This window comes from Gadus macrocephalus, chromosome 5 (assembly GCF_031168955.1).
Source record: "Gadus macrocephalus chromosome 5, ASM3116895v1".
Taxonomy (NCBI): Eukaryota; Metazoa; Chordata; class Actinopteri; order Gadiformes; family Gadidae; genus Gadus; species Gadus macrocephalus.
The window spans coordinates 11116249-11140836 of record NC_082386.1 but is presented as its reverse complement, the minus strand read 5'-3'; the positions used below and the strand labels follow the sequence as shown (position 1 = coordinate 11140836).

Sequence of the window (24588 nt, the reverse complement as noted above, 5' to 3'; positions counted from 1 at the left end):
AGAATGCTCGATCGTTTTGGTGGATCCATTATTGATGGACCAGGGAACCAACTTTGAATCTCTAACATCCAATGAAATCTACATCCCTAGATCAGAGAGGGAACCAGATTCCCCATCAGTCCCAGATAGTTGCGGGACACACAGAGACGTGATGGATGCCCATCACAGGGTGAATCCGGTGCATAGCAACCGTAGTATTTTTAGAGTCACGTAGAGTGCATGTTATAACCCAGCTTTACAGAGTGACTCTCTGTCTGATTAGTTTCTTGTGTCTCTCTCTCTCAAGTCTCCGTACTTCTGGCCGTCCAACTGCTGGGAGCCTGAGAACACTGATTATGGTGAGTCATGGTCCGCAGTCCTGTGCTCTCTGCCTGTAGTTTTGGGGGTTTGATTTTACTTTGTTTGTCCATCACCCACTTTGAAGTTCAACTCTGGCAAATCCTCTGGTGCTGCTGTTGTCTCTCGCCCGCCATCGATCCAGGGGTTCAACCCGTGTGTTTGTGTGTGTGTGTGTGTGTGTGTGTGTGTGTGTGTGTGTGTGTGTGTGTGTGTGTGTGTGTGTGTGTGTGTGTGTGTCTGAGAGAGAGAGAGAGAGAGAGAGAGAGAGAGAGAGAGAGAGAGAGAGAGGAGAGAGAGAGAGAGAGAGAAAAATCCCTACTTTGAGGCTGGTTAACTCGCCTTGTCCGGTGATATCGAGGAGAACATTTTTGTTGCATGAAGTTATACCTTAAAGCACTCCATCCCAAACGACCAGTATCACCAGTGAACCGTTTTCTTCGTCACGATTGTAAACATCTATAACTTGACTTTATGACTTCATATGCACCCGTCGACTCTCTTTTATTTTTAGGCTTTTCCCTAAACGGTTTATTTCAATTCTCTCTCTCTCTCTCTCTCTCTCTCTCTCTCTCTCTCTCTCTCTCTCTCTCTCTCTCTCTCTCTCTTTCTCTCTCTCTCTCTCTCTCTCTCTCTCTCTCTCTCTCTCTCTCTCTCTCTCTCCTCTAGCCATCTACCTGTGCAAGCGCACCATGCAGAATAAAGCCAGGCTGGAGCTAGCAGACTATGAAGCCGTAAGTACACACTGCCTATAAATGTTCCGCCCACTGAGCCGCTAATTACATATTCTCACCTTCTATTGCTGACCTTGGCTGACTCAGAATATTTCTGTTGTGTTTTTTTTTATGAGGAAATATGTTGCCGGGACGATGAAAGTTGCTATGTACCCCATGATTAAATTCGATAATTAAATCACCACACTTCACACACCAGACACACACACACATTCAAACACACATACCCACATTAAAACACACAAGACGCACACATTCAAACACAAACTTATTAAAACTCACATACACACACACATTCAAACACACACACAAACACACACACACACACACAAACAGATGCACACACATACATACACACACACACACATGCACACAAAGACACACACACACACACACACACACATACACACACACACAGCCTTTTGTCAGGAAACAAATACTTTTTCTGGAGTGCCACAGTATGTGCCATGATTGTCTCCTCTGCACACAAGGTAAACCGGGAACATCTTGGAATTTGCATATGAATAGGGAATAGGGAATTATCAACCCGCTATTTTACATTTTCACATTTTACTACCCCCGGCTTGTACTTCCCCCTCATTGTAGGACGGTCTATCTAAATCTATTGTACTTTATTATTCTCCGCTCGGCAGCAGAGGCATTCTCTCCGTGTTATTTGGGTCATTACAGGGCCCAGGGCCTCATTCCTCTGTCTGTTCCGCGCCTGGTAGCTGGCCTGATGGAGCGATGGAGGGCTCCTCTGCTTCATAACGAGGTCATGTGTCTTTGACAGCTGCTCGTTAAGGGCCGGCTTCTCCAAGGCACGCCTTGGTGCGCACACAATCAACTGATTCTCAATCGTTACTCTGATTGCATCAACTGGTAGAGGACAGTTTTTCTTTCACTCAGTGCTCCTTCAGTCTTTAGGTTTTATCCAGGGTACCCCGGAGGATAAGGGGGGTTCTCTCATGCCCGTAGCCAGCTATGAGGTTTGGGTCATTATTCCTAGTGATAAAATAGAAATGTGTACCTAAATTCAACTGTATACAAAATCGGCGGTTGAGAACCTCTCAGAGATGAGTTAATGCCCTATTCACTTGAGACTGGTTATTTTGTGTCCGCCGTATGAGACACTTGTTTTTGCGTGCCTGCGCGAGGTTCTCTGGTAGGGAGTGATGGCGTTATGTACGGGGCCCAGATAAAACCACGGTAGAAAGTGCCACAGAAGAGCTTTCAGTGCGTTTGCTGAAGGGCCCGGTGAGGTGTTTCTGTCAGGGTATCTGAGCACGCTGTCTCACCGCACCCGGACGCCCACATCTCCACCAGTGAAGATGTCTGAGGGATCAGACCATTTAATCGTCTGAGGGATAAAAATAACCTTGAACCTCAAAATATTCGGATCCCCTTGACATGAAATGCCGCGCCTGATTGGCTGGACCAGGAGAACCTCGCCAGACTTCAGAGAGCCTTCGCCCGAAAGTGGAATTCATCTTCATGCAAGCCGAGGCCAAGTGAAGTGAGTGAAACGTGTAAATGGGCACGAAAAAGCACCAAGAAAATACATTTTGTTCTGAATATGAGATGTGCTCATCTACATGGAATGCATGCAAAAAATTAGGGCTTTGGTTCTTCCTGCGTTCACATTTGTGTCCAAAGAGAGGTCCTGAATGGCACACATGATTAGAATTGTTTCTCAGGCCTTAATCCATGCCCTCATGCTAACAATGTGTTTAATTTCGGCATATGCTAGACACCACCACAGCAAACATGCTAGCTTGATTAATTCCATCTATGTAATCCCGCCACCTAGTGGTGATTATGGGGGAGTACAACGGTCCACACTGTTGTTATGGGAAAAAGCAACACCACAGAAAACAGATTTTCTCTCCCCCATCTAGCTAGGAAACGTTTAAAGTCAGAGTGAGTAAATAGAAAACGCTGCATGTCCAAGGGGTAGGTCGTAGAAGAAGCATTAAGTCCGCACACACGCACACACACACACACACACACACACACACACACACACACTTGCAGCATAAAGTAGGCCATGTGAGCACCGATCACAAAATGTCAGTTATGCAAGAGCTGAGTCCTACCAGTGACCAGCAAGCATTGCTTGGCAAAGTAAAAACGTCAGGTCAAAGCCTTAGCCGGGGATTTGAACTCTGGCACACACACTCACATGTTTCCTGCTTGTGTGTGTGTGCGTGTGCGTGTGCGTGTGCATGTGCATGTGCGTGTGCGTGCGTGTATATGATTGTTTCTCTCGAAAATGTTAACCTATTTGAAATGTATATCCTACTCAGAATCGACAGGAAGAAAGACAAAGCTGAAAGGAAGATCCTGGACAGCCAGGAGAGAGCATTCTGGATGTCCATCGACCAGTGGTGAGTAGAGAGAGAGAGAGAGAGAGAGAGAGAGAGAGAGAGAGAGAGAGAGAGAGAGAGAGAGAGAGAGAGAGAGAGAGAGAGAGAGAGAGAGAGAGAGAGAGAGAGAGAGAGAGAGAGAGAGAGAGAGAGAGAGAGAGAGAGAGAGAGAGAGAGAGAGAGAGAGAGAGAGAGAGAGAGAGAGAGAGAGAGAGAGAGAAGGCTAGAACAAAGGCACAGGTGTGGTATTGATGTAAAAATGCAGAGGTGGGCAAGAGGAGAAAGAAGGGTGCCAGAAAAAAGCAGCGATGGACAGCTGGGAAGAGAGTGTTTGTGTTGTAAGCCAGTAAAATCCCTTGAACAAGAGTAGTCAGCTTGATAAAATAGGGATTTGTCATCCAACGGGTGGCCCATTTTGATGTCAATAACCAGATTGGGTGTCAGGTTGCCTGCACAAAACCCTGCTCCCTGACCCAGAAACACACTTAGCATGTCCTTTTCCACAGCCAGGCTGTGTCAACACCACAGAGATGGACATTCGCAAGTGTCGGCGAGAGAGGAATCCACACAGGGTAAAGAAGGTGAGGCTACCATGTCCTTATGAACACTGTTTTGAGACACAAGGGAAGACCTTTTATATTATGTTCAAACCTCATGACAATACTTATTTATAATGCATTTCATAAACAATGCATTCAAACCCTTATGAATGCATGTATAACAACTACTGTTGTTATACTTCAGTAGTAATTATTATCATGAAATGTACACAAATGTACAAATATAAGCTAGTGACATAGAAATATATATCATGTGTCTATGATATATACGTGTACCAACACACGCACGCACACAAACATATTTTTTTATAAAGTTTTTCCTCTGCTGCAGTCCGTGTACGGAGTGTCGGACGAGAACCAGAGCCAGCCCAGTCCGGCTCACATCCCTCACAGGCCACTCGGAAGCCCACCAAAGAGGACGTTCAGAAGGAGGTAACCTTCTCCCTCCGCTGGAGCACTGACCTGTCATCTCTGAGACGCCCGCTGCTGCCGCCGCCCTCATCCATCAGGCCTGACACCTCTGAGATACCGACTGATGAGCCTTCCCCTTATTTAGCTTTTCCATTGCACTCGATTTACCCCCTCTCTCCTCTCCCCCTCCCTCTCCCTCTCCTTCAGATCACCTTCCTCAACATCCAGCTGGACAGGCACTGTCTCAAGGTGTCCAAGGTGGCCGACAGCCTCATGGGCTACACGGAGCAGTTCCAGGAGTACGACCCCTTCGTGTCCCTCACCGAGCCCTCCAACCCCTGGATCAGCGACGACTCTTCCTTCTGGGACCTGGAGGCCAGGTGAGGTTCTGGGCCTGAGGAGCGAGTGGGCTGACCAGGTGTCAAAAGCTGGGGGGTCTACTGTATGTAGAACATCTTAGGCTGATGGCGTTTTCGGTCTTAGTGGTGTGATAACAGGATGGATGGCACGCCGCTAATGACCAACAGGGAACAAGGCACATTTAGGGTTTTGTACATGGTAACAGGTTAGTCTTTTCTGCTCCTTACTTCTGGTTCATCTCTCCTCCAACAGCAAGGACCCCAGCCAGCAGCGGGTGAAGAGGTGGGGCTTCTCCCTGGAGGAGGCACTCAAGGACCCAGTGGGGCGGGACCAGTTCCTGAAGTTCCTGGAGTCAGAGTTCAGCTCAGAGAACCTCAGGTGAGCCCCGTTCCACACAAGCACGCACGCACACACCTGTGGGATCGGCTTAGATCCGTTTGACCGAGTGTGAGGGTGTCCCTGAGCAAGGCACCTAATCGTAACTGCTCCTGACAAGGTGCCTTTAACCTTGCATGGTTGGCTCCGCTATCGGTGAGCGAATGTGTGAATGAACTCGCTTTGGTCGCTTTGGATGAAAGCGTCTGCTAAATGCCCTAAACGTAAACACACCCTCTGACTGTACACTCTGGACCCCACTGACGAGCTGACCTACAGATGTTTCTCAGGCTCAGTGAGAGCGTTCTTACCTAACCTCAGGATGTAAATATAATACATACTTATTTTCTTTTACGCCACCCATGCAAACAGGCAACCGCTCATGCCTGGATCGGACATATCCCGTCATTCTGCCTCGTGTCCCTTCATGCTATTACTGTCGACGTCCATACTCTGCCCTATTACAATGCAATTTGCACTTTGCCCTCACACGATTTATGAAGCGTTGGTCTCATTTGATCTCATCTGCTTAAGCCGGGTAGAGACAGCGGGGGGCCCGGCGGGGGCCGGTAGTATGATGGCTGATGCTTAATGGCCGCATGGGGCGGCCTGTGCCCAGGTTCTGGTTGGCGGTGCAGGAGCTGAAACGCCGACCCCTGCAGGAGGTGGCCTCGCGGGCCCAGGAGATCTGGCAGGAGTTCCTGGCCGAGGGCGCCCCCAGCTCCATCAACCTGGACTCCCACAGCTACGAGCGCACCAGCCAGAACCTCAAGGACCCCGGCCGCTACAGCTTCGAGGACGCACAGGTGCGCAGCGCCTGACCGCCAGCCGTCGGGGCGATATGGGGAAAACGTACCGACGCACACACACACACGAGCGCCAGACCGCTAGCTGTCAGGGCGATATGGGACAAATGTACCGAGGCACACACATGCGCGCACACACGCTCACACACGCACGCACACACACACTCACATTCACACAAACACGCTTGCCAGCACAGACACACACACACACACACAAATACACATACACGTACACATTCCCACGCGTTTGCAGGGGATAGGTCGTGTAAGGTAACACACACACATCCGGTCCTGTTTGTTTATATTCTGTGGCTGTTTACCCTTGTTCCATGGTGTGAGATTAACCATACACACACATACACACAAATACTCAAACACACACACACCCACAGGGTGAGAACGTGAGCTAAGAGAGATAGATGTAGAAATATGAACTCGTATTTTCCCATTTTAATATTATATAAACGTATCATTGACGTTCTCTCCGTCTTTACTTGTTTTCCTCGGAAAACCCTGAGGCTGACGCGGGCGTGCGCACACACACTCATGCCCCCTTCCCTCTTTCTATTCCAGGAGCACATCTTTAAGCTAATGAAAAGTGACAGCTATGCACGCTTCTTGCGATCCAACATCTACCAAGACCTCCTGCTCGCCAGGAAAAAGGTACTTTACCGTTACGCTGCATTCACTGTATTCTGTTCTACCTCTCATTATTATGCACAAACCTTTTACACTTCGCTTCCCTGTCTGACGCCGACTTAATCCTGCTGTCAAAACAATTAGGGGGGGAACTTAAATGCACTTAAGGGTCAATAGATTGAGCCCTCTCTGTATGCCGTGCTCTGTACCGTCAGAATTGATCATTCTATAGTACCAGGGTACGGTACACCCTAACCCCTGTAAGGAATAAACGGTTAGGCGTTGCTGTGCTATGTGCTAGCTTTTGCTTTGTATCACATCTACCTCTGTCCTCCCCCGCCTTCATGCCTTTGCCTGTCCCTGTTTGCACCCCTAACCCCACCCTACTCTTCCTCCACCCTACACTCCACCCCTACCGGCTGGCCTCACCCCTCCACCCTCCACTCTGTCCCTCCTAACCTCTATTCACCCTCTCTCTCTCTGTCTCTCTCTAAATATATATACACACATATATATATGAAACAACCAACCACCCAACCTACTCCTTTGACAACCATGACTTGATCCTGCCTCCCTGACTCCATCCACCCATCCATCACCCCCACCAACCCCCCCCCCCCCCTCCCTACCTCGCTCACAGCAGCAGCCGGCCGACACAGAGCAGGGCCGCCGCACCTCCCTAGAGAAGTTCACCCGCAGTGTGGTAAGTCCCTCCTCCTGGGCGGCGTGGCTGTTCACCCGCTCATCACAGACCACGCTGGCCTCCTCCTCCTCCTCCTCTTCCTCCTCCTCCTCCACCTCCTCCTAGCTCCGGCCGGTGTTTACGCTCATGTCCTGTGTCCATCCTGGCGTCACCGGTGGCTTGTGTCCGTCGTCGTGCATGCTGAGAGGACGTGTGTGTGTGTGTGTGTGTGTGCGTTCCCTGACCTCATTCATCGCCCGGGTTGTGTTGTTTTTCCCACCTGAATCCGGACGCCTCCGTTCCCTCCGTCACCCGTCGGCCCTCTCCTCTCCTCCCCCCCCCCCCCCCCCCCCCCCAGGGCAAGTCGTTGACGGGGAAGCGTCTGACGGGCCTGATGCAGTCGTCCTGACACAGCCGGGGCCGGAGGGGGGCGGGCGGCGCCCCGCCGACGGGACACCGCTGCCAGATGTCCGGGGGGCGAGGGGGACCGGGGGCGGGGGGGCGGGGGAGCAGAGAGATGACGGAGGCGGGCCGGGCAGGACTGCTGCTGGGGCTGCTGTGGTTGTGCCGGGGGTCTTTCCCGCGTGGCGACAAGGCGGCCTACTACTGCTGCTGCTCTGGGGGGACGGCAGGAGGGGTGCTGGGGGTGCACCACCCGAGGCAGAACCACGTCGCGGGACGATGCCGGCACGGTGTGTGGCCTCATGACGCATCGGGGTCAAGCACATCCACGTTTATGAGAGCTTCCCCCCCTGGCCCAGGTGGGCCCGCGTGCGGACCCCCTGGGGCGTCGTCACTGAGTCGGCGCTGAGCGAGCTAGTCATTTCAAAACTGTTTCACGTCACTCCCTGTGTGGGATTTTTGTTTTCTCCTGGGAAATTATAAGCACATCTCCGGTAGCACAACGATAGTCACGCACACGTTTGATGTCCGATTGAGCAATGTCATATAGTGGTTTAACGGAAAGGTAACGATATCCAAAGAGCAAAGTAGAAAAGACGCAAAGAGGGGTTTACTTTTAACATGGCTTATGTCAGGAAGGCAGCAAGCAATAATGAATAGGCCTACAGGGCGCCATTTTGATTTGGTATCCGTCGGAAGCCGTTTTATATCCCTGTGTTTATCATGTTTCCTATAAAGCACATCACATGAAGGCACAGCTACAGGGGCAAATTGGTCAGCTTTCGTTTGCTCCTTTTCAACTGTCGCAGTCTATTTCTGAAATAGGATTTTTAAAGGTTTTAATTTTCCATGCTTCATGACATTCCAAAATCTGGGAAAAGGGCTTAATGTAGCATTTACGATGTGTTGCATGTTTTTCCTGAAAACGTAGACAATTTTAAACAAGAAAAACCTTTCCTCTTATCAATAGTTGTGTAATAAAATTGTGGCACAATTGGTCCTAAAAACAAACTGCCATTTGCTATTTCGAAGATAATAGTGGAATTCAGAGTTTACATAAGATAACATCGGTTTTATAGTCAGTTTCATTCCTGATGTTCGAAACAAAACTATTTCCTACTTTATTATACTACGATGAGTTGACAACAATCACTGTCAAGCATCTATACAAGAAGTCCAAATTATATTTGAGCTCCAAGTTCAGTTAAATAAGTTGCCTTTAAGACAGCACCATCTAGGGGTAATGAAGTGTAAAATCAAGGCCTTGGTGACCGCAAAAGTTTAAGATATATGTTCATTCAAAGAGTGGAAATACATGATCTACTGCCTATTGAGGGAGAGTCTGGTTTTGTTGAGCAGCTTTGTTATTGCATGATTGCAGGATTATATAAAACTTTTTTTTGTCTAAATTATGACTAATTGAGGGGCGGGGAAAAGTGAGTTAACTCTCTGTTTGAATTTCTTCTTGGTAAAACCGCATGTCGAAAAAGAGTTAAAAAGCCGCACGGAAAATCAGGAGGAGAAAAAAATCCAAGAGAAAGAGACGACACAGGGAAAAGGCCTTTGCAGTCAATAAGGCAGCAACATTTGATAAATGCAGGTAGAAACCAAGTTGTAGAGAGAAAAACAGACATCAGCCTAACGAGACCATAACTTCAGCCTCATCTTTACCTTAATCCTCGACTTCTCTTTCTTTTCAAGAAGTTCCCAGACTACTGGAGAGATTTTGATTTCCCAGCACCATCATGGGGCCACGTCGTAAACTGCCAGCTAGTTGAACGGCTGAATGTGTGTATTATGTACTCCAGACTATATTTTTTCTAGTATGCGCAATGCACTGTTCGGGCCATGTTGACCGCCGTTATATTCATGAATGATCAGAGTAGAGAAGCCTTCATTTCATCAAATCAAAAATAATGAACATTATGCTGAATATTATTCTCTGCACACACAATTCAACTATTTAAAGAATGCATTTGTCTATGTGAGTGGGCTCTAGAGTGAACATTCTTGTTTTTATTTGAAGGCACACGGGCACATTACTATGCATGTAATATATCCAGGGCATTTGTGCTTCTAGAATTATGATTTGTTCATTCAAAAAGGTGAACTACTGGCACTGCAAAGACCCAAGCACCTGTTTATTATGGGTACCAAATAAAATCGATGGACCTGTATGCCCCCGTTACAGCCTCTGTGTGTTCCTTGCTCTGCTTAGACCTGTATGGGGGTGTGTGTGTGTGTGTGTGTGTGTGTGTGTGTGTGTGTGTGTGTGTGTGTGTGTGTGTGTGTGTGTGCGTGCGTGCGTGCGTGCGTGTGTGTGTGCGCTCACCATGATACATAGCCGTCAATTACTGTGTGCAACACATCACAAACAATGGGCGTCAGACGTAGTGCAATCTAATTTGGTTAGCCAGTGCGCAGTGGCGGCTGGCGATCAAACATGTTGGTGGGGCACAGTAATAGACAGGGGGTCTGAGGTCACCCTCCCGTCCCCCCCCATAATTTTTTTTGAATTCAATAGATTTGATTTCCTGTATTCTGGTGCATTTTGGGGATGGCCACTACTACTATTTACCTACTTTTCATTCAGATTCATAGCCTACATCCTGACTTGCAGCCCAGGGCCTGGACAAGCTTACACTGCATATACAGACCTACTTCATGGCCATTCCACCAGCCATTGCTATTTGACCCATTGTTGTTATTCTGATATTGAGACAAATCAGGATCCCTGTTCTATAGCGCGTCCATTTTTTGTGAGTCTCAATGTCTACTTCAAATGCAGATAGAAATATGGGACAGTTGCTTCATATTGTTTATATGCTACAGGCCGAAAGACTAAATTAATATGTAACTTACTTGCTCCTTTTAAGTATAACATTGCTTGGGGAGTCCAATTCCTCCACTGAAAAGGGTGGAAAGTGCTTACAACTCTCTGCTAGTTAGCGATCTATCTCCTCTCTACATGTAGTTGTGGTGTGCTGCGAATGCTGCTGAGGGAGGTAGCCTATTTGATTGATTCGCTGAATTGTCCAATCATGTGGTGATAACAAAAAAGAAATGCGATGCCAATGAAAAGCTGTCTGCTTGATGGAAAGCTAAAAATTAGCGAGCTTACATTGACTTCAACGTAGCCGGCGCTCCTGACTTGGAGGAGGGCTTTATTTTGAATGACCAATAACTAGCCTAGCCCAAATCATTGACGTTCAGATGCATTTAAATGGTTGCTGGCAGTGACAAGCATGTCACACAATTAATCGAGGATAAACGCTATGTATTTTTGTTGATTTATTTCGTAATGATAATAGTTTATTAATAGTTGGCAGATATATTTCAAGTGAATATTTCACGGAATATTTCACTATTGACCCACCGCCACTGGTCGTGAGAGTTGCTGGTGTTGTATTTCCTCGGACAAACGGATGAACAAAATGTTTGCAATGAGTTTCGACTTTGGATATGGATAAACGTAGCCTAGAAATCTAGACGCCCCTAGCGGCAGCAAATTTAATTTGCAGCCAGGGAGTATCAATATAGGCCTACCAATATATATAGTATCAAAGTATCAATGTACCAATATACCAATATCCCCAATATCTTTCCGATATGGGTCTGGCTTGCCAGGCTAGGATAAACGGGGATTGAAAGAAGACACGCTGTTGATGGACGGAGGGGTCGAGTAGGACGAAACGGAATAATGAAGTTCTGCAGGTGGGAAGGGGCTCATCCGTGCGGGATCTTGGGCTGTTCAATGGGACTCAGCTCCCAGTTCCTCTAACGGTCTTCGATTCAAGGAAACAGGATTTATTTTTAATAAGAATACAGAAAAGTTAGGAAAAAAAAGTGTTGTTGAAATCATTGAACTGAACAAAGTTAAATCCTGAAATGAATCCAACGCGTGTTTAACAAACACTATATGTATCTTATACACCAAAGGGTTATGGCATGTGTTGGAGACATGAACGCTCTATTTTCGTAAAAAGTTTGCTTAAAAAATTAATAAGAGACTGACCATATTTTGATGTTTCAGGACTCGCTTTCTTTCTCAAGGACTCTCCTTGTTTCCTGGTTTACGTTTCAAACACTAGTCCTTTCTCTCAATTTTCTATGATCAGAATTCAAACTTGCTCAGGAAAAAAGAATTAGGAAGATGAGATGTAGACGAAGCCTCTATTGTGCTATTTACTCAGTGAACCCCCAAACTTAAAGTGTAAATTGGTCCTCTGCTGAACACAGAGAACATTCAGTGAACCCGCTGACTCGTTATTAACCAAACAGAAAAACAGTCCCTCACATGTACACAATAAACTCAAGGACTCAAACAATAGAAGATCAGTCCCTTACATTAACATAATAAACACAATGACTCAAACAATAGAAGAACAGTCCCTTACATTAACATAATAAACACAAGGACTCAAACAATAGAAGAACAGTCCCTTACATGAACACAATAAACACAAGGACTCAAACAATAGAAGAACAGTCCCTTACATGAACACAATAAACACAAGGACACAAACAATAGAAGCAGCAGACTATTCTTTAAACCCATATTGTAAATATGTCATGTATTTAAAAATTTTAGGTCATATATATCCTCTGATCTTCTGAAACTCTGATCTTCTGAACCTCTGAACTTCTGAACTCACTGTCTGGTGCCGCAGGGAGAGCTTGTGATTTTCAATCCGGAGACTGGGGCTTAAGTCCTGGGAATGTCAATGGCATTGTGTTAAATTAAGTCTATTATTTCTAAGTCTGCTGAATTGTAAAGTGAATTAGATCTTCCGGGAATTTCGAGTCGGCGTCTTGGTGGTGCAGCGGTAAGTGTGTTGGCTAACACTTTGTAGACTCAGGTTCGAGTCCCCGCTCACACGGCCACCAAGATGGGGGTACCCCCAACAGGTACCCCAACGTGTCTGCGGAATGTGTCGTCTCTGTAAACAATCGTTGTTGCGCAGCATTTATTATGACGTCATTATATAGACTCTCTCTCAGCACCCCCCCCTCGGACTGACTTCCCGCGTCCCTGGTGTTACCCACTATGTTTTATTCAATACATTTCGACACTGTTACCCCTTATGGGTTTTTCATGACGACAGATAAAAAACGACAGTGATGACTGATGAAAAACAAAAGTGTTACCCATTATATTTTATTTGACAAGGACCATTTTTTTTTTTTTTAAATAAGTTTTCTTTCATGACGACAAATAAAATACAAGTGTTACCCCTTGTATTTTATTTGACAAAGACAACAGTGTTACCCCTGATGTTTTTTTTCATGGCGACCAATAAAAAACAACAGTGTTACCCCTTATGTTTTTTTTCATGACGACCAATAAAAAACAAGTGTTACCCTTTATGTTTTTTATCATGACGACCAATAAAAAACAAGTGTTACCCCTTATGTTTTTTTTCATGACGACCAAAAAAAACAACCCCCTTTATGTTTTTTTTCATGACTACCAATACAAAACGACAGTGTTTCCCCTTATGTTCTTTTTCATGACGACCAATAAAAAATGACAGTGTTGCCCCTTGGGTTTTTTTTCATGACGACCAAAGAAAAACGACAGTGTCACCCCCATGTTTCATTTGATAAAAACGACTGTGTTACCCCCTACGTTTTAATCGATACATATCGACAGTGTTACCCCTTATGTTTTTTTCATGACGACCGATAAAAAACGACAGTGTTACCCCTCAGGTTTCATTGGATAAAAACGACCCTTGTGTTTTTTTTCATGACGACCAAAGAAAAACGACAGTGTCACCCCCTACGTTTATTTGATGAATATCAACAGTGTTACCCCCTATGTTTTAATTGATACAAAGCACCCCTTATATTTTATTTGACAAAGACAACAGTGTTACCCTTTATTTTATTTTTCATGGCGACCAATAAAAAACAGAAGTGTTACCCCTTAGGTTTTTTTTCATGACGACCAACTAAAAATAACAGTGTTACCCCTTATGTTTTTTTTCATGACGACCAATAAAAAACGACAGTGTTACCCCTTATGTTTTTTTTCATGACGACCAATAAAAAACAACAGTGTTACCCCTTATGTTTTTTTTCATGACGACCAATAAAAAACAACTGTGTTACCCCTTATGTTTTTTTTCATGATGACCAATAAAGAACAACAGTGTTACCCCTTATGTTTTTTTCATGACGACCAATTAAAAACAACAGTGTTACCCCTTATGTTTTTTTTCATAACGACCAACTAAAAATAACAGTGTTACCCCTTATGTTTTTTTTCATGACGACCAATAAAAAACGACAGTGTTACCCCTTATGTTTTTTTTCATGACGACCAATAAAAAACGACAGTGTTACCCCTTGTTTTTTTTTTCATGACGACCAATAAAAAACAACAGTGTTACCCCTTGTGGTTTTTTTCATGACGACCAAAGAAAAACAACAGTGTTACCCCCTATGTTTTCTTTGATAAATATCGACAGTGTTACCCCTTATGTTTTTTTTCACGACGACTAATAAAAAACAACAGTGTTACCCCTTATGGTTTTTTCATGACGACCAATAAAAAACAACAGTGTTACCCCTTATGTTTTTTTTCATGACGACCAATAAAAAACGACAGTGTTACCCCTTATGTTTTTTTTCATGACGACCAATAAAAAACAACAGTGTTACCCCTTATGTTTTTTTTCATGACGACCAATAAAAAACAACAGTGTTACCCCTTATGGTTTTTTCATGACGACCAATAAAAAACAACAGTGTTACCCCTTATGTTTTTTTTCATGACGACCAATAAAAAACGACAGTGTTACCCCTTATGTTTTTTTTCATGACGACCAATAAAAAACAACAGTGTTACCCCTTATGTTTTTTTTCATGACGACCAATAAAAAACAACAGTGTTACCCCTTATGTTTTTTTTCATGACGACCAATAAAAAACAACAGTGTTACCCCCTATGTTTTTTTTCATAACGACCAACTAAAAATAACAGTGTTACCCCTTATGTTTTTCTTCATGACGACCAATAAAAAACGACAGTGTTACCCCTTATGTTTTTTTTCATGACGACCAATAAAAAATGACAGTGTTACCCCTTATGTGTTTTTTTTCATGACGACCAAAGAAAAACAACAGTGTTACCCCCTATGTTTTCTTTGATAAATATCGACTTATGTTTTTTTTCACGACGACTAATAAAAAACAACAGTGTTACCCCTTATGGTTTTTTCATGACGACCAATAAAAAACAACAGTGTTACCCCTTATGTTTTTTTTCATGACGACCAATAAAAAAAAAACAGTGTTACCCCTTATGGTTTTTTCATGACGACCAATAAAAAACAACAGTGTTACCCCTTATGTTTTTTTTCATGACGACCAATAAAAAACGACAGTGTTACCCCTTATGTTTTTTTTCATGACGACCAATAAAAAACAACAGTGTTACCCCTTATGTTTTTTTTCATGACGACCAATAAAAAACAACAGTGTTACCCCTTATGGTTTTTTCATGACACACCAATAAAAAACAACAGTGTTACCCCTTATGTTTTTTTTCATGACGACCAATAAAAAACGACAGTGTTACCCCTTATGTTTTTTTTCATGACGACCAATAAAAAACAACAGTGTTACCCCTTATGTTTTTTTTCATGACGACCAATAAAAAACAACAGTGTTACCCCTTATGGTTTTTTCATGACGACCAATAAAAAACAACAGTGTTACCCCTTATGTTTTTTTTCATGACGACCAATAAAAAACGACAGTGTTACCCCTTATGTTTTTTTTCATGACGACCAATAAAAAACAACAGTGTTACCCCTTATGTTTTTTTTCATGACGACCAATAAAAAACAACAGTGTTACCCCTTATGTTTTTTTTCATGACGACCAATAAAAAACAACAGTGTTACCCCCTATGTTTTTTTTCATAACGACCAACTAAAAATAACAGTGTTACCCCTTATGTTTTTCTTCATGACGACCAATAAAAAACGACAGTGTTACCCCTTATGTTTTTTTTCAAGACGACCAATAAAAAATGACAGTGTTACCCCTTATGTGTTTTTTTTCATGACGACCAAAGAAAAACAACAGTGTTACCCCCTATGTTTTCTTTGATAAATATCGACTTATGTTTTTTTTCACGACGACTAATAAAAAACAACAGTGTTACCCCTTATGGTTTTTTCATGACGACCAATAAAAAACAACAGTGTTACCCCTTATGTTTTTTTTCATGACGACCAATAAAAAAAAAACAGTGTTACCCCTTATGGTTTTTTCATGACGACCAATAAAAAACAACAGTGTTACCCCTTATGTTTTTTTTCATGACGACCAATAAAAAACGACAGTGTTACCCCTTATGTTTTTTTTCATGACGACCAATAAAAAACAACAGTGTTACCCCTTATGTTTTTTTTCATGACGACCAATAAAAAACAACAGTGTTACCCCTTATGGTTTTTTCATGACGACCAATAAAAAACAACAGTGTTACCCCTTATGTTTTTTTCATGACGACCAATAAAAAACGACAGTGTTACCCCTTATGTTTTTTTTCATGACGACCAATAAAAAACGACAGTGTTACCCTTATGGTTTTTTCATGACAACCAATAAAAAACAACAGTGTTACCCCTTATGTTTTTTTTCATGACGTCCAATAAAAAACAACAGTGTTACCCCTTATGTTTTTTTTCATGACGACCAATAAAAAACAACAGTGTTACCCCTTATGTTTTTTTTCATGACGACCAATTAAAAATAACAGTGTTACCCCTTATGTTTTTTTTCATGACGACCAATAAAAAACGACAGTGTTACCCCTTGTGTTTTTTTTCATGACGACCAAAGAAAAACGACAGAGTTACCACTCATGTTTTTTCCATGTTGACCAATAAAAAAAAAACAGTGGTACCCAGCTCGACGTTTTTGCAGGGATCCGAACCTGAGCTTTTTGGAGCATTAACCTCCGAACTTATCAATGCACCATCAAGACACCGAATAAAGACAACACAATGGTTATACTTGACTTTTATTTCGCATGAAATAGAGATAAGAGTCTTCCAACAGAATACATCAACCGGACTTGAACCCCGGTCTCCAGGGGGTTAGGCAGAGTGCACTCCACTGCACCACTGAGGCGATGACAATGCAAGTTAATCAATCATCAATAAAGAGGATATACATGACATTAAAATGTATGTGTGTATTTCTATTATTTCCCTTATGGTTTTTTTCATGACGACCAATAAAAAACAACAGTGTTACCCCTTATGTTTTTTTTCATGACGACCAATAAAAAACGACAGTGTTACCCCTTATGTTTTTTTTCATGACGACCAATAAAAAACGACAGTGTTACCCTTATGGTTTTTTAATGACGACCAATAAAAAACAACAGTGTTACCCCTTATGTTTTTTTTCATGACGACCAATAAAAAACAACAGTGTTACCCCTTATGTTTTTTTTCATGACGACCAATAAAAAACAACAGTGTTACCCCGTATGTTTTTTTTCATGACGACCAATAAAAAACAACAGTGTTACCCCTTATGTTTTTTTCATGACGACCAATTAAAAACAACAGTGTTACCCCTTATGTTTTTTTTCATAACGACCAACTAAAAATAACAGTGTTACCCCTTATGTTTTTTTTCATGACGACCAATAAAAAACGACAGTGTTACCCCTTATGTTTTTTTTTTCATGACGACCAATAAAAAACAACAGTGTTACCCCTTGTGGTTTTTTTCATGACAACCAAAGAAAAACAACAGTGTTACCCCTATGTTTTCTTTGATAAATATCGACAGTGTTACCCCTTATGGTTTTTTCATGACGACCAATTAAAAATAACAGTGTTACCCCTTATGTTTTTTTTTTCATGACGACCAATAAAAAACAACAGTGTTACCCCTTGTGGTTTTTTTCATGACGACCAAAGAAAAACAACAGTGTTACCCCCAATGTTTTCTTTGATAAATATCGACAGTGTTACCCCTTATGTTTTTTTTCAGGACGACTAATAAAAAACAACAGTGTTACCCCTTATGGTTTTTTCATGACGACCAATAAAAAACAACAGTGTTACCCCTTATGTTTTTTTTCATGACGACCAACTAAAAATAACAGTGTTACCCCTTATGTTTTTTTTCATGACGACCAATAAAAAACGACAGTGTTACCCCTTATGTTTTTTTTTTCATGACGACCAATAAAAAACAACAGTGTTACCCCTTGTGGTTTTTTTCATGGCAACCAAAGAAAAACAACAGTGTTACCCCTATGTTTTCTTTGATAAATATCGACAGTGTTACCCCTTATGGTTTTTTCATGACGACCAATAAAAAACGACAGTGTTACCCCTTATGTTTTTTTTTTCATGACGACCAATAAAAAACAACAGTGTTACCCCTTGTGGTTTTTTTCATGACGACCAAAGAAAAACAACAGTGTTACCCCCTATGTTTTCTTTGATAAATATCGACAGTGTTACCCCTTATGTTTTTTTTCAGGACGACTAATAAAAAACAACAGTGTTACCCCTTATGGTTTTTTCATGACGACCAATAAAAAACAACAGTGTTACCCCTTATGTTTTTTTTCATGACGACCAATAAAAAACAACAGTGTTACCCCTTATGTTTTTTTTCATGACGACCAATAAAAAACGACAGTGTTACCCCTTATGTTTTTTTTCATGACGACCAATAAAAAACAACAGTGTTACCCCTTATGTTTTTTTTCATGACGACCAATAAAAAACAACAGTGTTACCCCTTATGTTTTTTTTCATGACGACCAATAAAAAACAACGGTGTTACCCCTTATCTTTTTTTTCATGACGACCAATAAAAAACAACAGTGTTACCCCTTATGTTTTTTTTCATGACGACCAATAAAAAACAACAGTGTTACCTCTTATGTTTTTTTCATGACGACCAATTAAAAACAACAGTGTTACCCCTTATGTTTTTTTTCATGACGACCAATAAAAAACAACAGTGTTACCCCTTATGTTTTTTTTCATGACGACCAATTAAAAATAACAGTGTTACCCCTTATGTTTTTTTTCATGACGACCAATAAAAAACGACAGTGTTACCCCTTATGTTTTTTTTCATGACGACCAATAAAAAACAACAGTGTTACCCCTTATGTTTTTTTTCATGATGACCAATAAAGAACAACAGTGTTACCCCTTATGTTTTTTTCATGACGACCAATTAAAAACAACAGTGTTACCCCTTATGTTTTTTTTCATGACGACCAACTAAAAATAACAGTGTTACCCCTTATGTTTTTTTTCATGACAACCAATAAAAAACGACAGTGTTACCCCTTGTTTTTTTTTTCATGACGACCAATAAAAAACAACAGTGTTACCCCTTGTGGTTTTTTTCATGACGACCAAAGAAAAACAACAGTGTTACCCCCTATGTTTTCTTTGATAAATATCGACAGTGTTACCCCTTATGTTTTTTTTCACGACGACTAATAAAAAACAACAGTGTTACCCCTTATGGTTTTTTCATGACGACCAATAAAAAACAACAGTGTTACCCCTTATGTTTTTTTTCATGACGACCAATAAAAAACAACAGTGTTACCCCTTATGTTTTTTTTCATGACGACCAATAAAAAACGACAGTGTTACCCCTTATGTTTTTTTTCATGACGACCAATAAAAAACAACAGTGTTACCCCTTATGTTTTTTTTCATGACGACCAATAAAAAACAACGGTGTTACCCCTTATGTTTTTTTTTCATAACGACCAACTAAAAATAACAGTGTTACCCCTTATGTTTTTTTTTTCATGACGACCAATAAAAAACAACAGTGTTACCCCTTGTGGTTTTTTTCATGACGACCAAAGAAAAACAACAGTGTTACCCCCTATGTTTTCTTTGATAAATATCGACAGTGTTACCCCTTATGTTTTTTTTCACGACGACTAATAAAAAACAACAGTGTTACCCCTTATGGTTTTTTCATGACGACCAATAAAAAACAACAGTGTTACCCCTTATGGTTTTTTTCATGACGACCAATAAAAAACAACAGTGTTACCCCTTATGTTTTTTTTCATGACGACCAATAAAAAACGACAGTGTTACCCCTTATGTTTTTTTTCATGACGACCAATAAAAAACAACAGTGTTACCCCTTATGTTTTTTTTCATGACGACCAATAAAAAACAACGGTGTTACCCCTTATGTTTTTTTTTCATAACGACCAACTAAAAATAACAGTGTTACCCCTTATGTTTTTTTTCATGACGACCAATAAAAAACGACAGTGCTACCCCTTATGTTTTTTTTCATGACGACCAATAAAAAACGACAGTGTTACCCCTTATGTGGTTTTTTTCATGACGACCAAAGAAAAACAACAGTGTTACCCCCTATGTTTTCTTTGATAAATATCGACAGTGTTACCCCTTATGTTTTTTTTCAGGACGACTAATAAAAAACAACAGTGTTACCCCTTATGGTTTTTTCATGACGACCAATAAAAAACAACAGTGTTACCCCTTATGTTTTTTTTCATGACGACCAATAAAAAACAACAGTGTTACCCCTTATGTTTTTTTTCATGACGACCAATAAAAAACGACAGTGTTACCCCTTATGTTTTTTTTCATGACGACCATATAAAAAACAACAGTGTTACCCCTTATGTTTTTTTTCATGACGACCAATAAAAAACAACAGTGTTACCCCTTATGTTTTTTTTCATGATGACCAATAAAGAACAACAGTGTTACCCCTTATGTTTTTTTCATGACGACCAATAAAAAACAACAGTGTTACCCCTTATGTTTTTTTTCATGACGACCAATAAAAAACAACAGTGTTACCCCCTATGTTTTTTTTCATGACGACCAATAAAAAACAATGGTGTTACCCCTTATCTTTTTTTTCATGACGACCAATAAAAAACAACAGTGTTACCCCTTATGTTTTTTTTCATGACGACCAATAAAAAACAACAGTGTTACCCCTTATGTTTTTTTCATGACGACCAATTAAAAACAACAGTGTTACCCCTTATGTTTTTTTTCATGACGACCAATAAAAAACAACAGTGTTACCCCTTATGTTTTTTTTCATGACGACCAATAAAAAACAACGGTGTTACCCCTTATGTTTTTTTTTCATAACGACCAACTAAAAATAACAGTGTTACCCCTTATGGTTTTTTTCATGACAACCAATAAAAAACGACAGTGTTACCCCTTGTTTTTTTTTTCATGACGACAAATAAAAAACAACAGTGTTACCCCCTATGTTTTCTTTGATAAATATCGACAGTGTTACCCCTTATGTTTTTTTTCACGACGACTAATAAAAAACAACAGTGTTACCCCTTATGGTTTTTTCATGACGACCAATAAAAAACAACAGTGTTACCCCTTATGTTTTTTTTCATGACGACCAATAAAAAACAACAGTGTTACCCCTTATGTTTTTTTTCATGACGACCAATAAAAAACGACAGTGTTACCCCTTATGTTTTTTTTCATGACGACCAATAAAAAACAACAGTGTTACCCCTTATGTTTTTTTTCATGACGACCAGTAAAAAACAACGGTGTTACCCCTTATGTTTTTTTTCATATCGACCAACTAAAAATAACAGTGTTACCCCTTATGTTTTTTTTCATGACGACCAATAAAAAACGACAGTGTTACCCCTTATGTTTTTTTCATGACGACCAATTAAAAACAACAGTGTTACCCCTTATGTTTTTTTTCATGACGACCAATTAAAAATAACAGTGTTACCCCTTATGTTTTTTTTCATGACGACCAATAAAAAACGACAGTGTTACCCCTTATGTTTTTTTTCATGACGACCAATAAAAAACAACAGTGTTACCCCTTATGTTTTTTTCATGACGACCAATTAAAAACAACAGTGTTACCCCTTATGTTTTTTTTCATAACGACCAACTAAAAATAACAGTGTTACCCCTTATGTTTTTTTTCATGACTACCAATAAAAAACGACAGTGTTACCCCTTGTTTTTTTTTCATGACGACAAATAAAAAACAACAGTGTTACCCCTTGTGGTTTTTTTCATGACGACCAAAGAAAAACAACAGTGATACCCCCTATGTTTTCTTTGATAAATATCGACAGTGTTACCCCTTATGTTTTTTTTCACGACGACTCATAAAAAACAACAGTGTTACCCCTTATGGTTTTTTCATGACGACCAATAAAAAACAACAGTTTTACCCCTTATGGTTTTTTTCATGACGACCAATAAAAAACAACAGTGTTACCCCTTATGTTTTTTTTCATGACGACCAATAAAAAACAACAGTGTTACCCCTTATGTTTTTTTTCATGACGACCAGTAAAAAACAACGGTGTTACCCCTTATGTTTTTTTTCATATCGACCAACTAAAAATAACACTGTTACCCCTTATGTTTTTTTTCATGACGACCAATAAAAAACGACAGTGTTACCCCTTATGTTTTTTTTCATGACGACCAATAAAAAACGACAGTGTTACCCCTTATGTGGTTTTTTTCATGACGACCAAAGAAAAACAACAGTGTTACCCCCTATGTTTTCTTTGATAAATATCGACAGTGTTACCCCTTATGTTTTTTTTCACGACGACTAATAAAAAACAACAGTATTACCCCTTATGGTTTTTTCATGACGACCAATAAAAAACAACAGTTTTACCCCTTATGGTTTTTTTCATGACGACCAATAAAAAACAACAGTGTTACCCCTTATGTTTTTTTTCAAGACGACCAATAAAAAACAACAGTGTTACCCCTTATGTTTTTTTTCATGATGACCAATAAAAAACGACAGTGTTACCCCTTGTGTTTTTTTTCATGACGACTAAAGAAAAACGACAGAGTTACCACTCATGTTTTTTCCATGTTGACCAATAAAAAAAAAAAAGTGGTACCCCTCTCAACATTTTTGCAGGGATCCGAACCTGAGCTTTTTGGAGTGTTAACCTCCGAACTTATCAATGCACCATCAAGACACCGAATAAAGACAACACAATGGTTATACTTGACTTTTATTTCGCATGAAATAGAGATAAGAGTCTTCCAACAGAAGTCATCAACCGGACTTGAACCCCGGTCTCCAGGGGGTTAGGCAGAGTGCACTACACTGCACCACTGAGGCGATGACAATACACGATAATCAATCATCAATAAAGAGGATATACATGACATTAAAATGTATGTGTGTGTTTCTATTATTTACCTTATGGTTTTTTTCATGACGACCAATAAAAAACAACAGTGTTACCCCTTATGGTTTTTTCATCCTCATCCTCATCGTCATCCGCTTATCCGGGGTCGGGTCGCGGGGGGAGCAGCTCAAGCAGGGGGCCCCAGACTTCCCTTTCCCGGGCCACATTGACCAGCTCTGACGGGGGGATCCCGAGGCGTTCCCAGGCCAGTGTTGAGATATAATCTCTCCACCTAGTCCTGGGTCTTCCCCGAGGTCTCCTCCCCACTGGACGTGCCTGAAACACCTCCCAAGGAAGGCGCCCAGTGGGCATCCTTACTAGATGCCCGAACCACCTCAGCTGACTCCTTTCTAAGTAAAGGAGCAGCGGCTCTAATCCGAGTTCCTCACGGATGGCTGAGCTTCTCACCCTATCCCTAAGGGAGACGCCAGCCACCCTTCTGGGAAAACTCATCTCGGCCGCTTGTACCCGCAATCTCGTCCTTTCGGTCATCACCCAGCCCTCATGACCATAGGTGAGGATAGGAACGAAGATCAACCGGTAGATCGAGAGCTTTGCCTTGCGGCTCAGCTCTCTTTTCGTTACAACGGTGCGGTAAAGCGAACGCAATACCGCCCCCGCTGCTCCGATTCTCCGGCCAATCTCACGCTCCATAGTACCCTCACTCGCGAACAAGACCCCGAGGTACTTGAACTCCTTCACTTGGGCTAAGGACTCATTTCCTACCCGGAGTAAGCAATCCACCGGTTTCCTGCTAAGAGTCATGGCCTCAGATTTAGCGGTGCTGATCCTCATCCCAGCCGATTCATACTCGGCCGCCAGCCGATCCAGTGAGTGCTGAAGGTCACAGGCCGATGATCCAATGAGGACCACATCATCTGCAAAAAGCAGTGACGAGATCCTCAGACCACCGAACTGCAACCCCTCCCCACCACGACTACGCCTCGATATCCTGTCCATGTATATCACAAACAGGATTGGTGACAAGGCGCAGCCCTGGCGGAGACCAGCACCCACTGAGAACGAAACTGACTGGCTGCCGAGAACACGAACACAGCTCTCGCTTTGGGAGTACAAAGATTGGATGGCCCTGAGGATAGACCCCCTTACCCCATACTCCCGCAGCATTGTTCCTCTTCAATCTGAGGTTCGACGATCGGCCGAACCCTCCTTTCCAGCACCTTGGAGTAGACTTTACCAGGGAGGCTGAGAAGTGTGATACCCCGGTAATTGGCACACACTCTCTGGTCCCCCTTTTTGAACAGGGGAACCACCACCCCGGTTTGCCACTCCTTTGGCACTGTACCCGACTCCCACGCGATGTTGAATAGGCGTGTCAACCATGACAGCCCCTCAACACCCAGTGCCTTTAGCATTTCTGGCTGGATCTCAGCCAGAAATGTTACCCCTTATGTTTTTTTTCATAACGACCAACTAAAAATAACAGTGTTACCCCTTATGTTTTTTTTCATGACGACCAATAAAAAACGACAGTGTTTCTGAAAAAAAATATCAGAAAAAAATATTTACAGGAAGTTTTTCTAGGAGCAAAGATGAGACGTCGTTGTGTGGTGAGAACTGATAGAAAATCGTAAACAACAACAATCGCCGGTGGGGAGAAGCCATTTTTCCATTGACTGGAAGCCTGCTTTATTTATTGTAGGTTA

General features: G+C 41.8%; 1 protein-coding gene and 2 long non-coding RNA genes across 3 annotated transcripts; all 3 read left to right on the top strand.

Moving 5' to 3' along the window:
• The first annotated feature begins 6 nt into the window (after positions 1 to 6).
• On the top strand, positions 7 to 3015 carry LOC132457868 (uncharacterized). The gene is made up of 3 exons (XR_009525781.1): positions 7 to 338; positions 1006 to 1070; positions 2512 to 3015. It is a non-coding gene; the product is annotated as an uncharacterized LOC132457868 (long non-coding RNA).
• Positions 3016 to 3359: 344 nt separating this feature from the next.
• On the top strand, positions 3360 to 9857 carry LOC132457991 (regulator of G-protein signaling 6-like). The gene is given in 11 exon segments (XM_060052424.1): positions 3360 to 3438; positions 3441 to 3457; positions 3943 to 4017; positions 4328 to 4382; positions 4385 to 4428; positions 4615 to 4787; positions 5020 to 5145; positions 5762 to 5948; positions 6522 to 6611; positions 7228 to 7290; positions 7628 to 9857. Coding segments are annotated over 11 exon segments (960 nt in total). The 3' UTR covers positions 7679 to 9857.
• A 6662-nt stretch (positions 9858 to 16519) lies between these two features.
• On the top strand, positions 16520 to 17415 carry LOC132457489 (uncharacterized). The gene is made up of 2 exons (XR_009525682.1): positions 16520 to 16940; positions 17362 to 17415. It is a non-coding gene; the product is annotated as an uncharacterized LOC132457489 (long non-coding RNA).
• The last annotated feature ends 7173 nt before the right edge of the window (positions 17416 to 24588 follow it).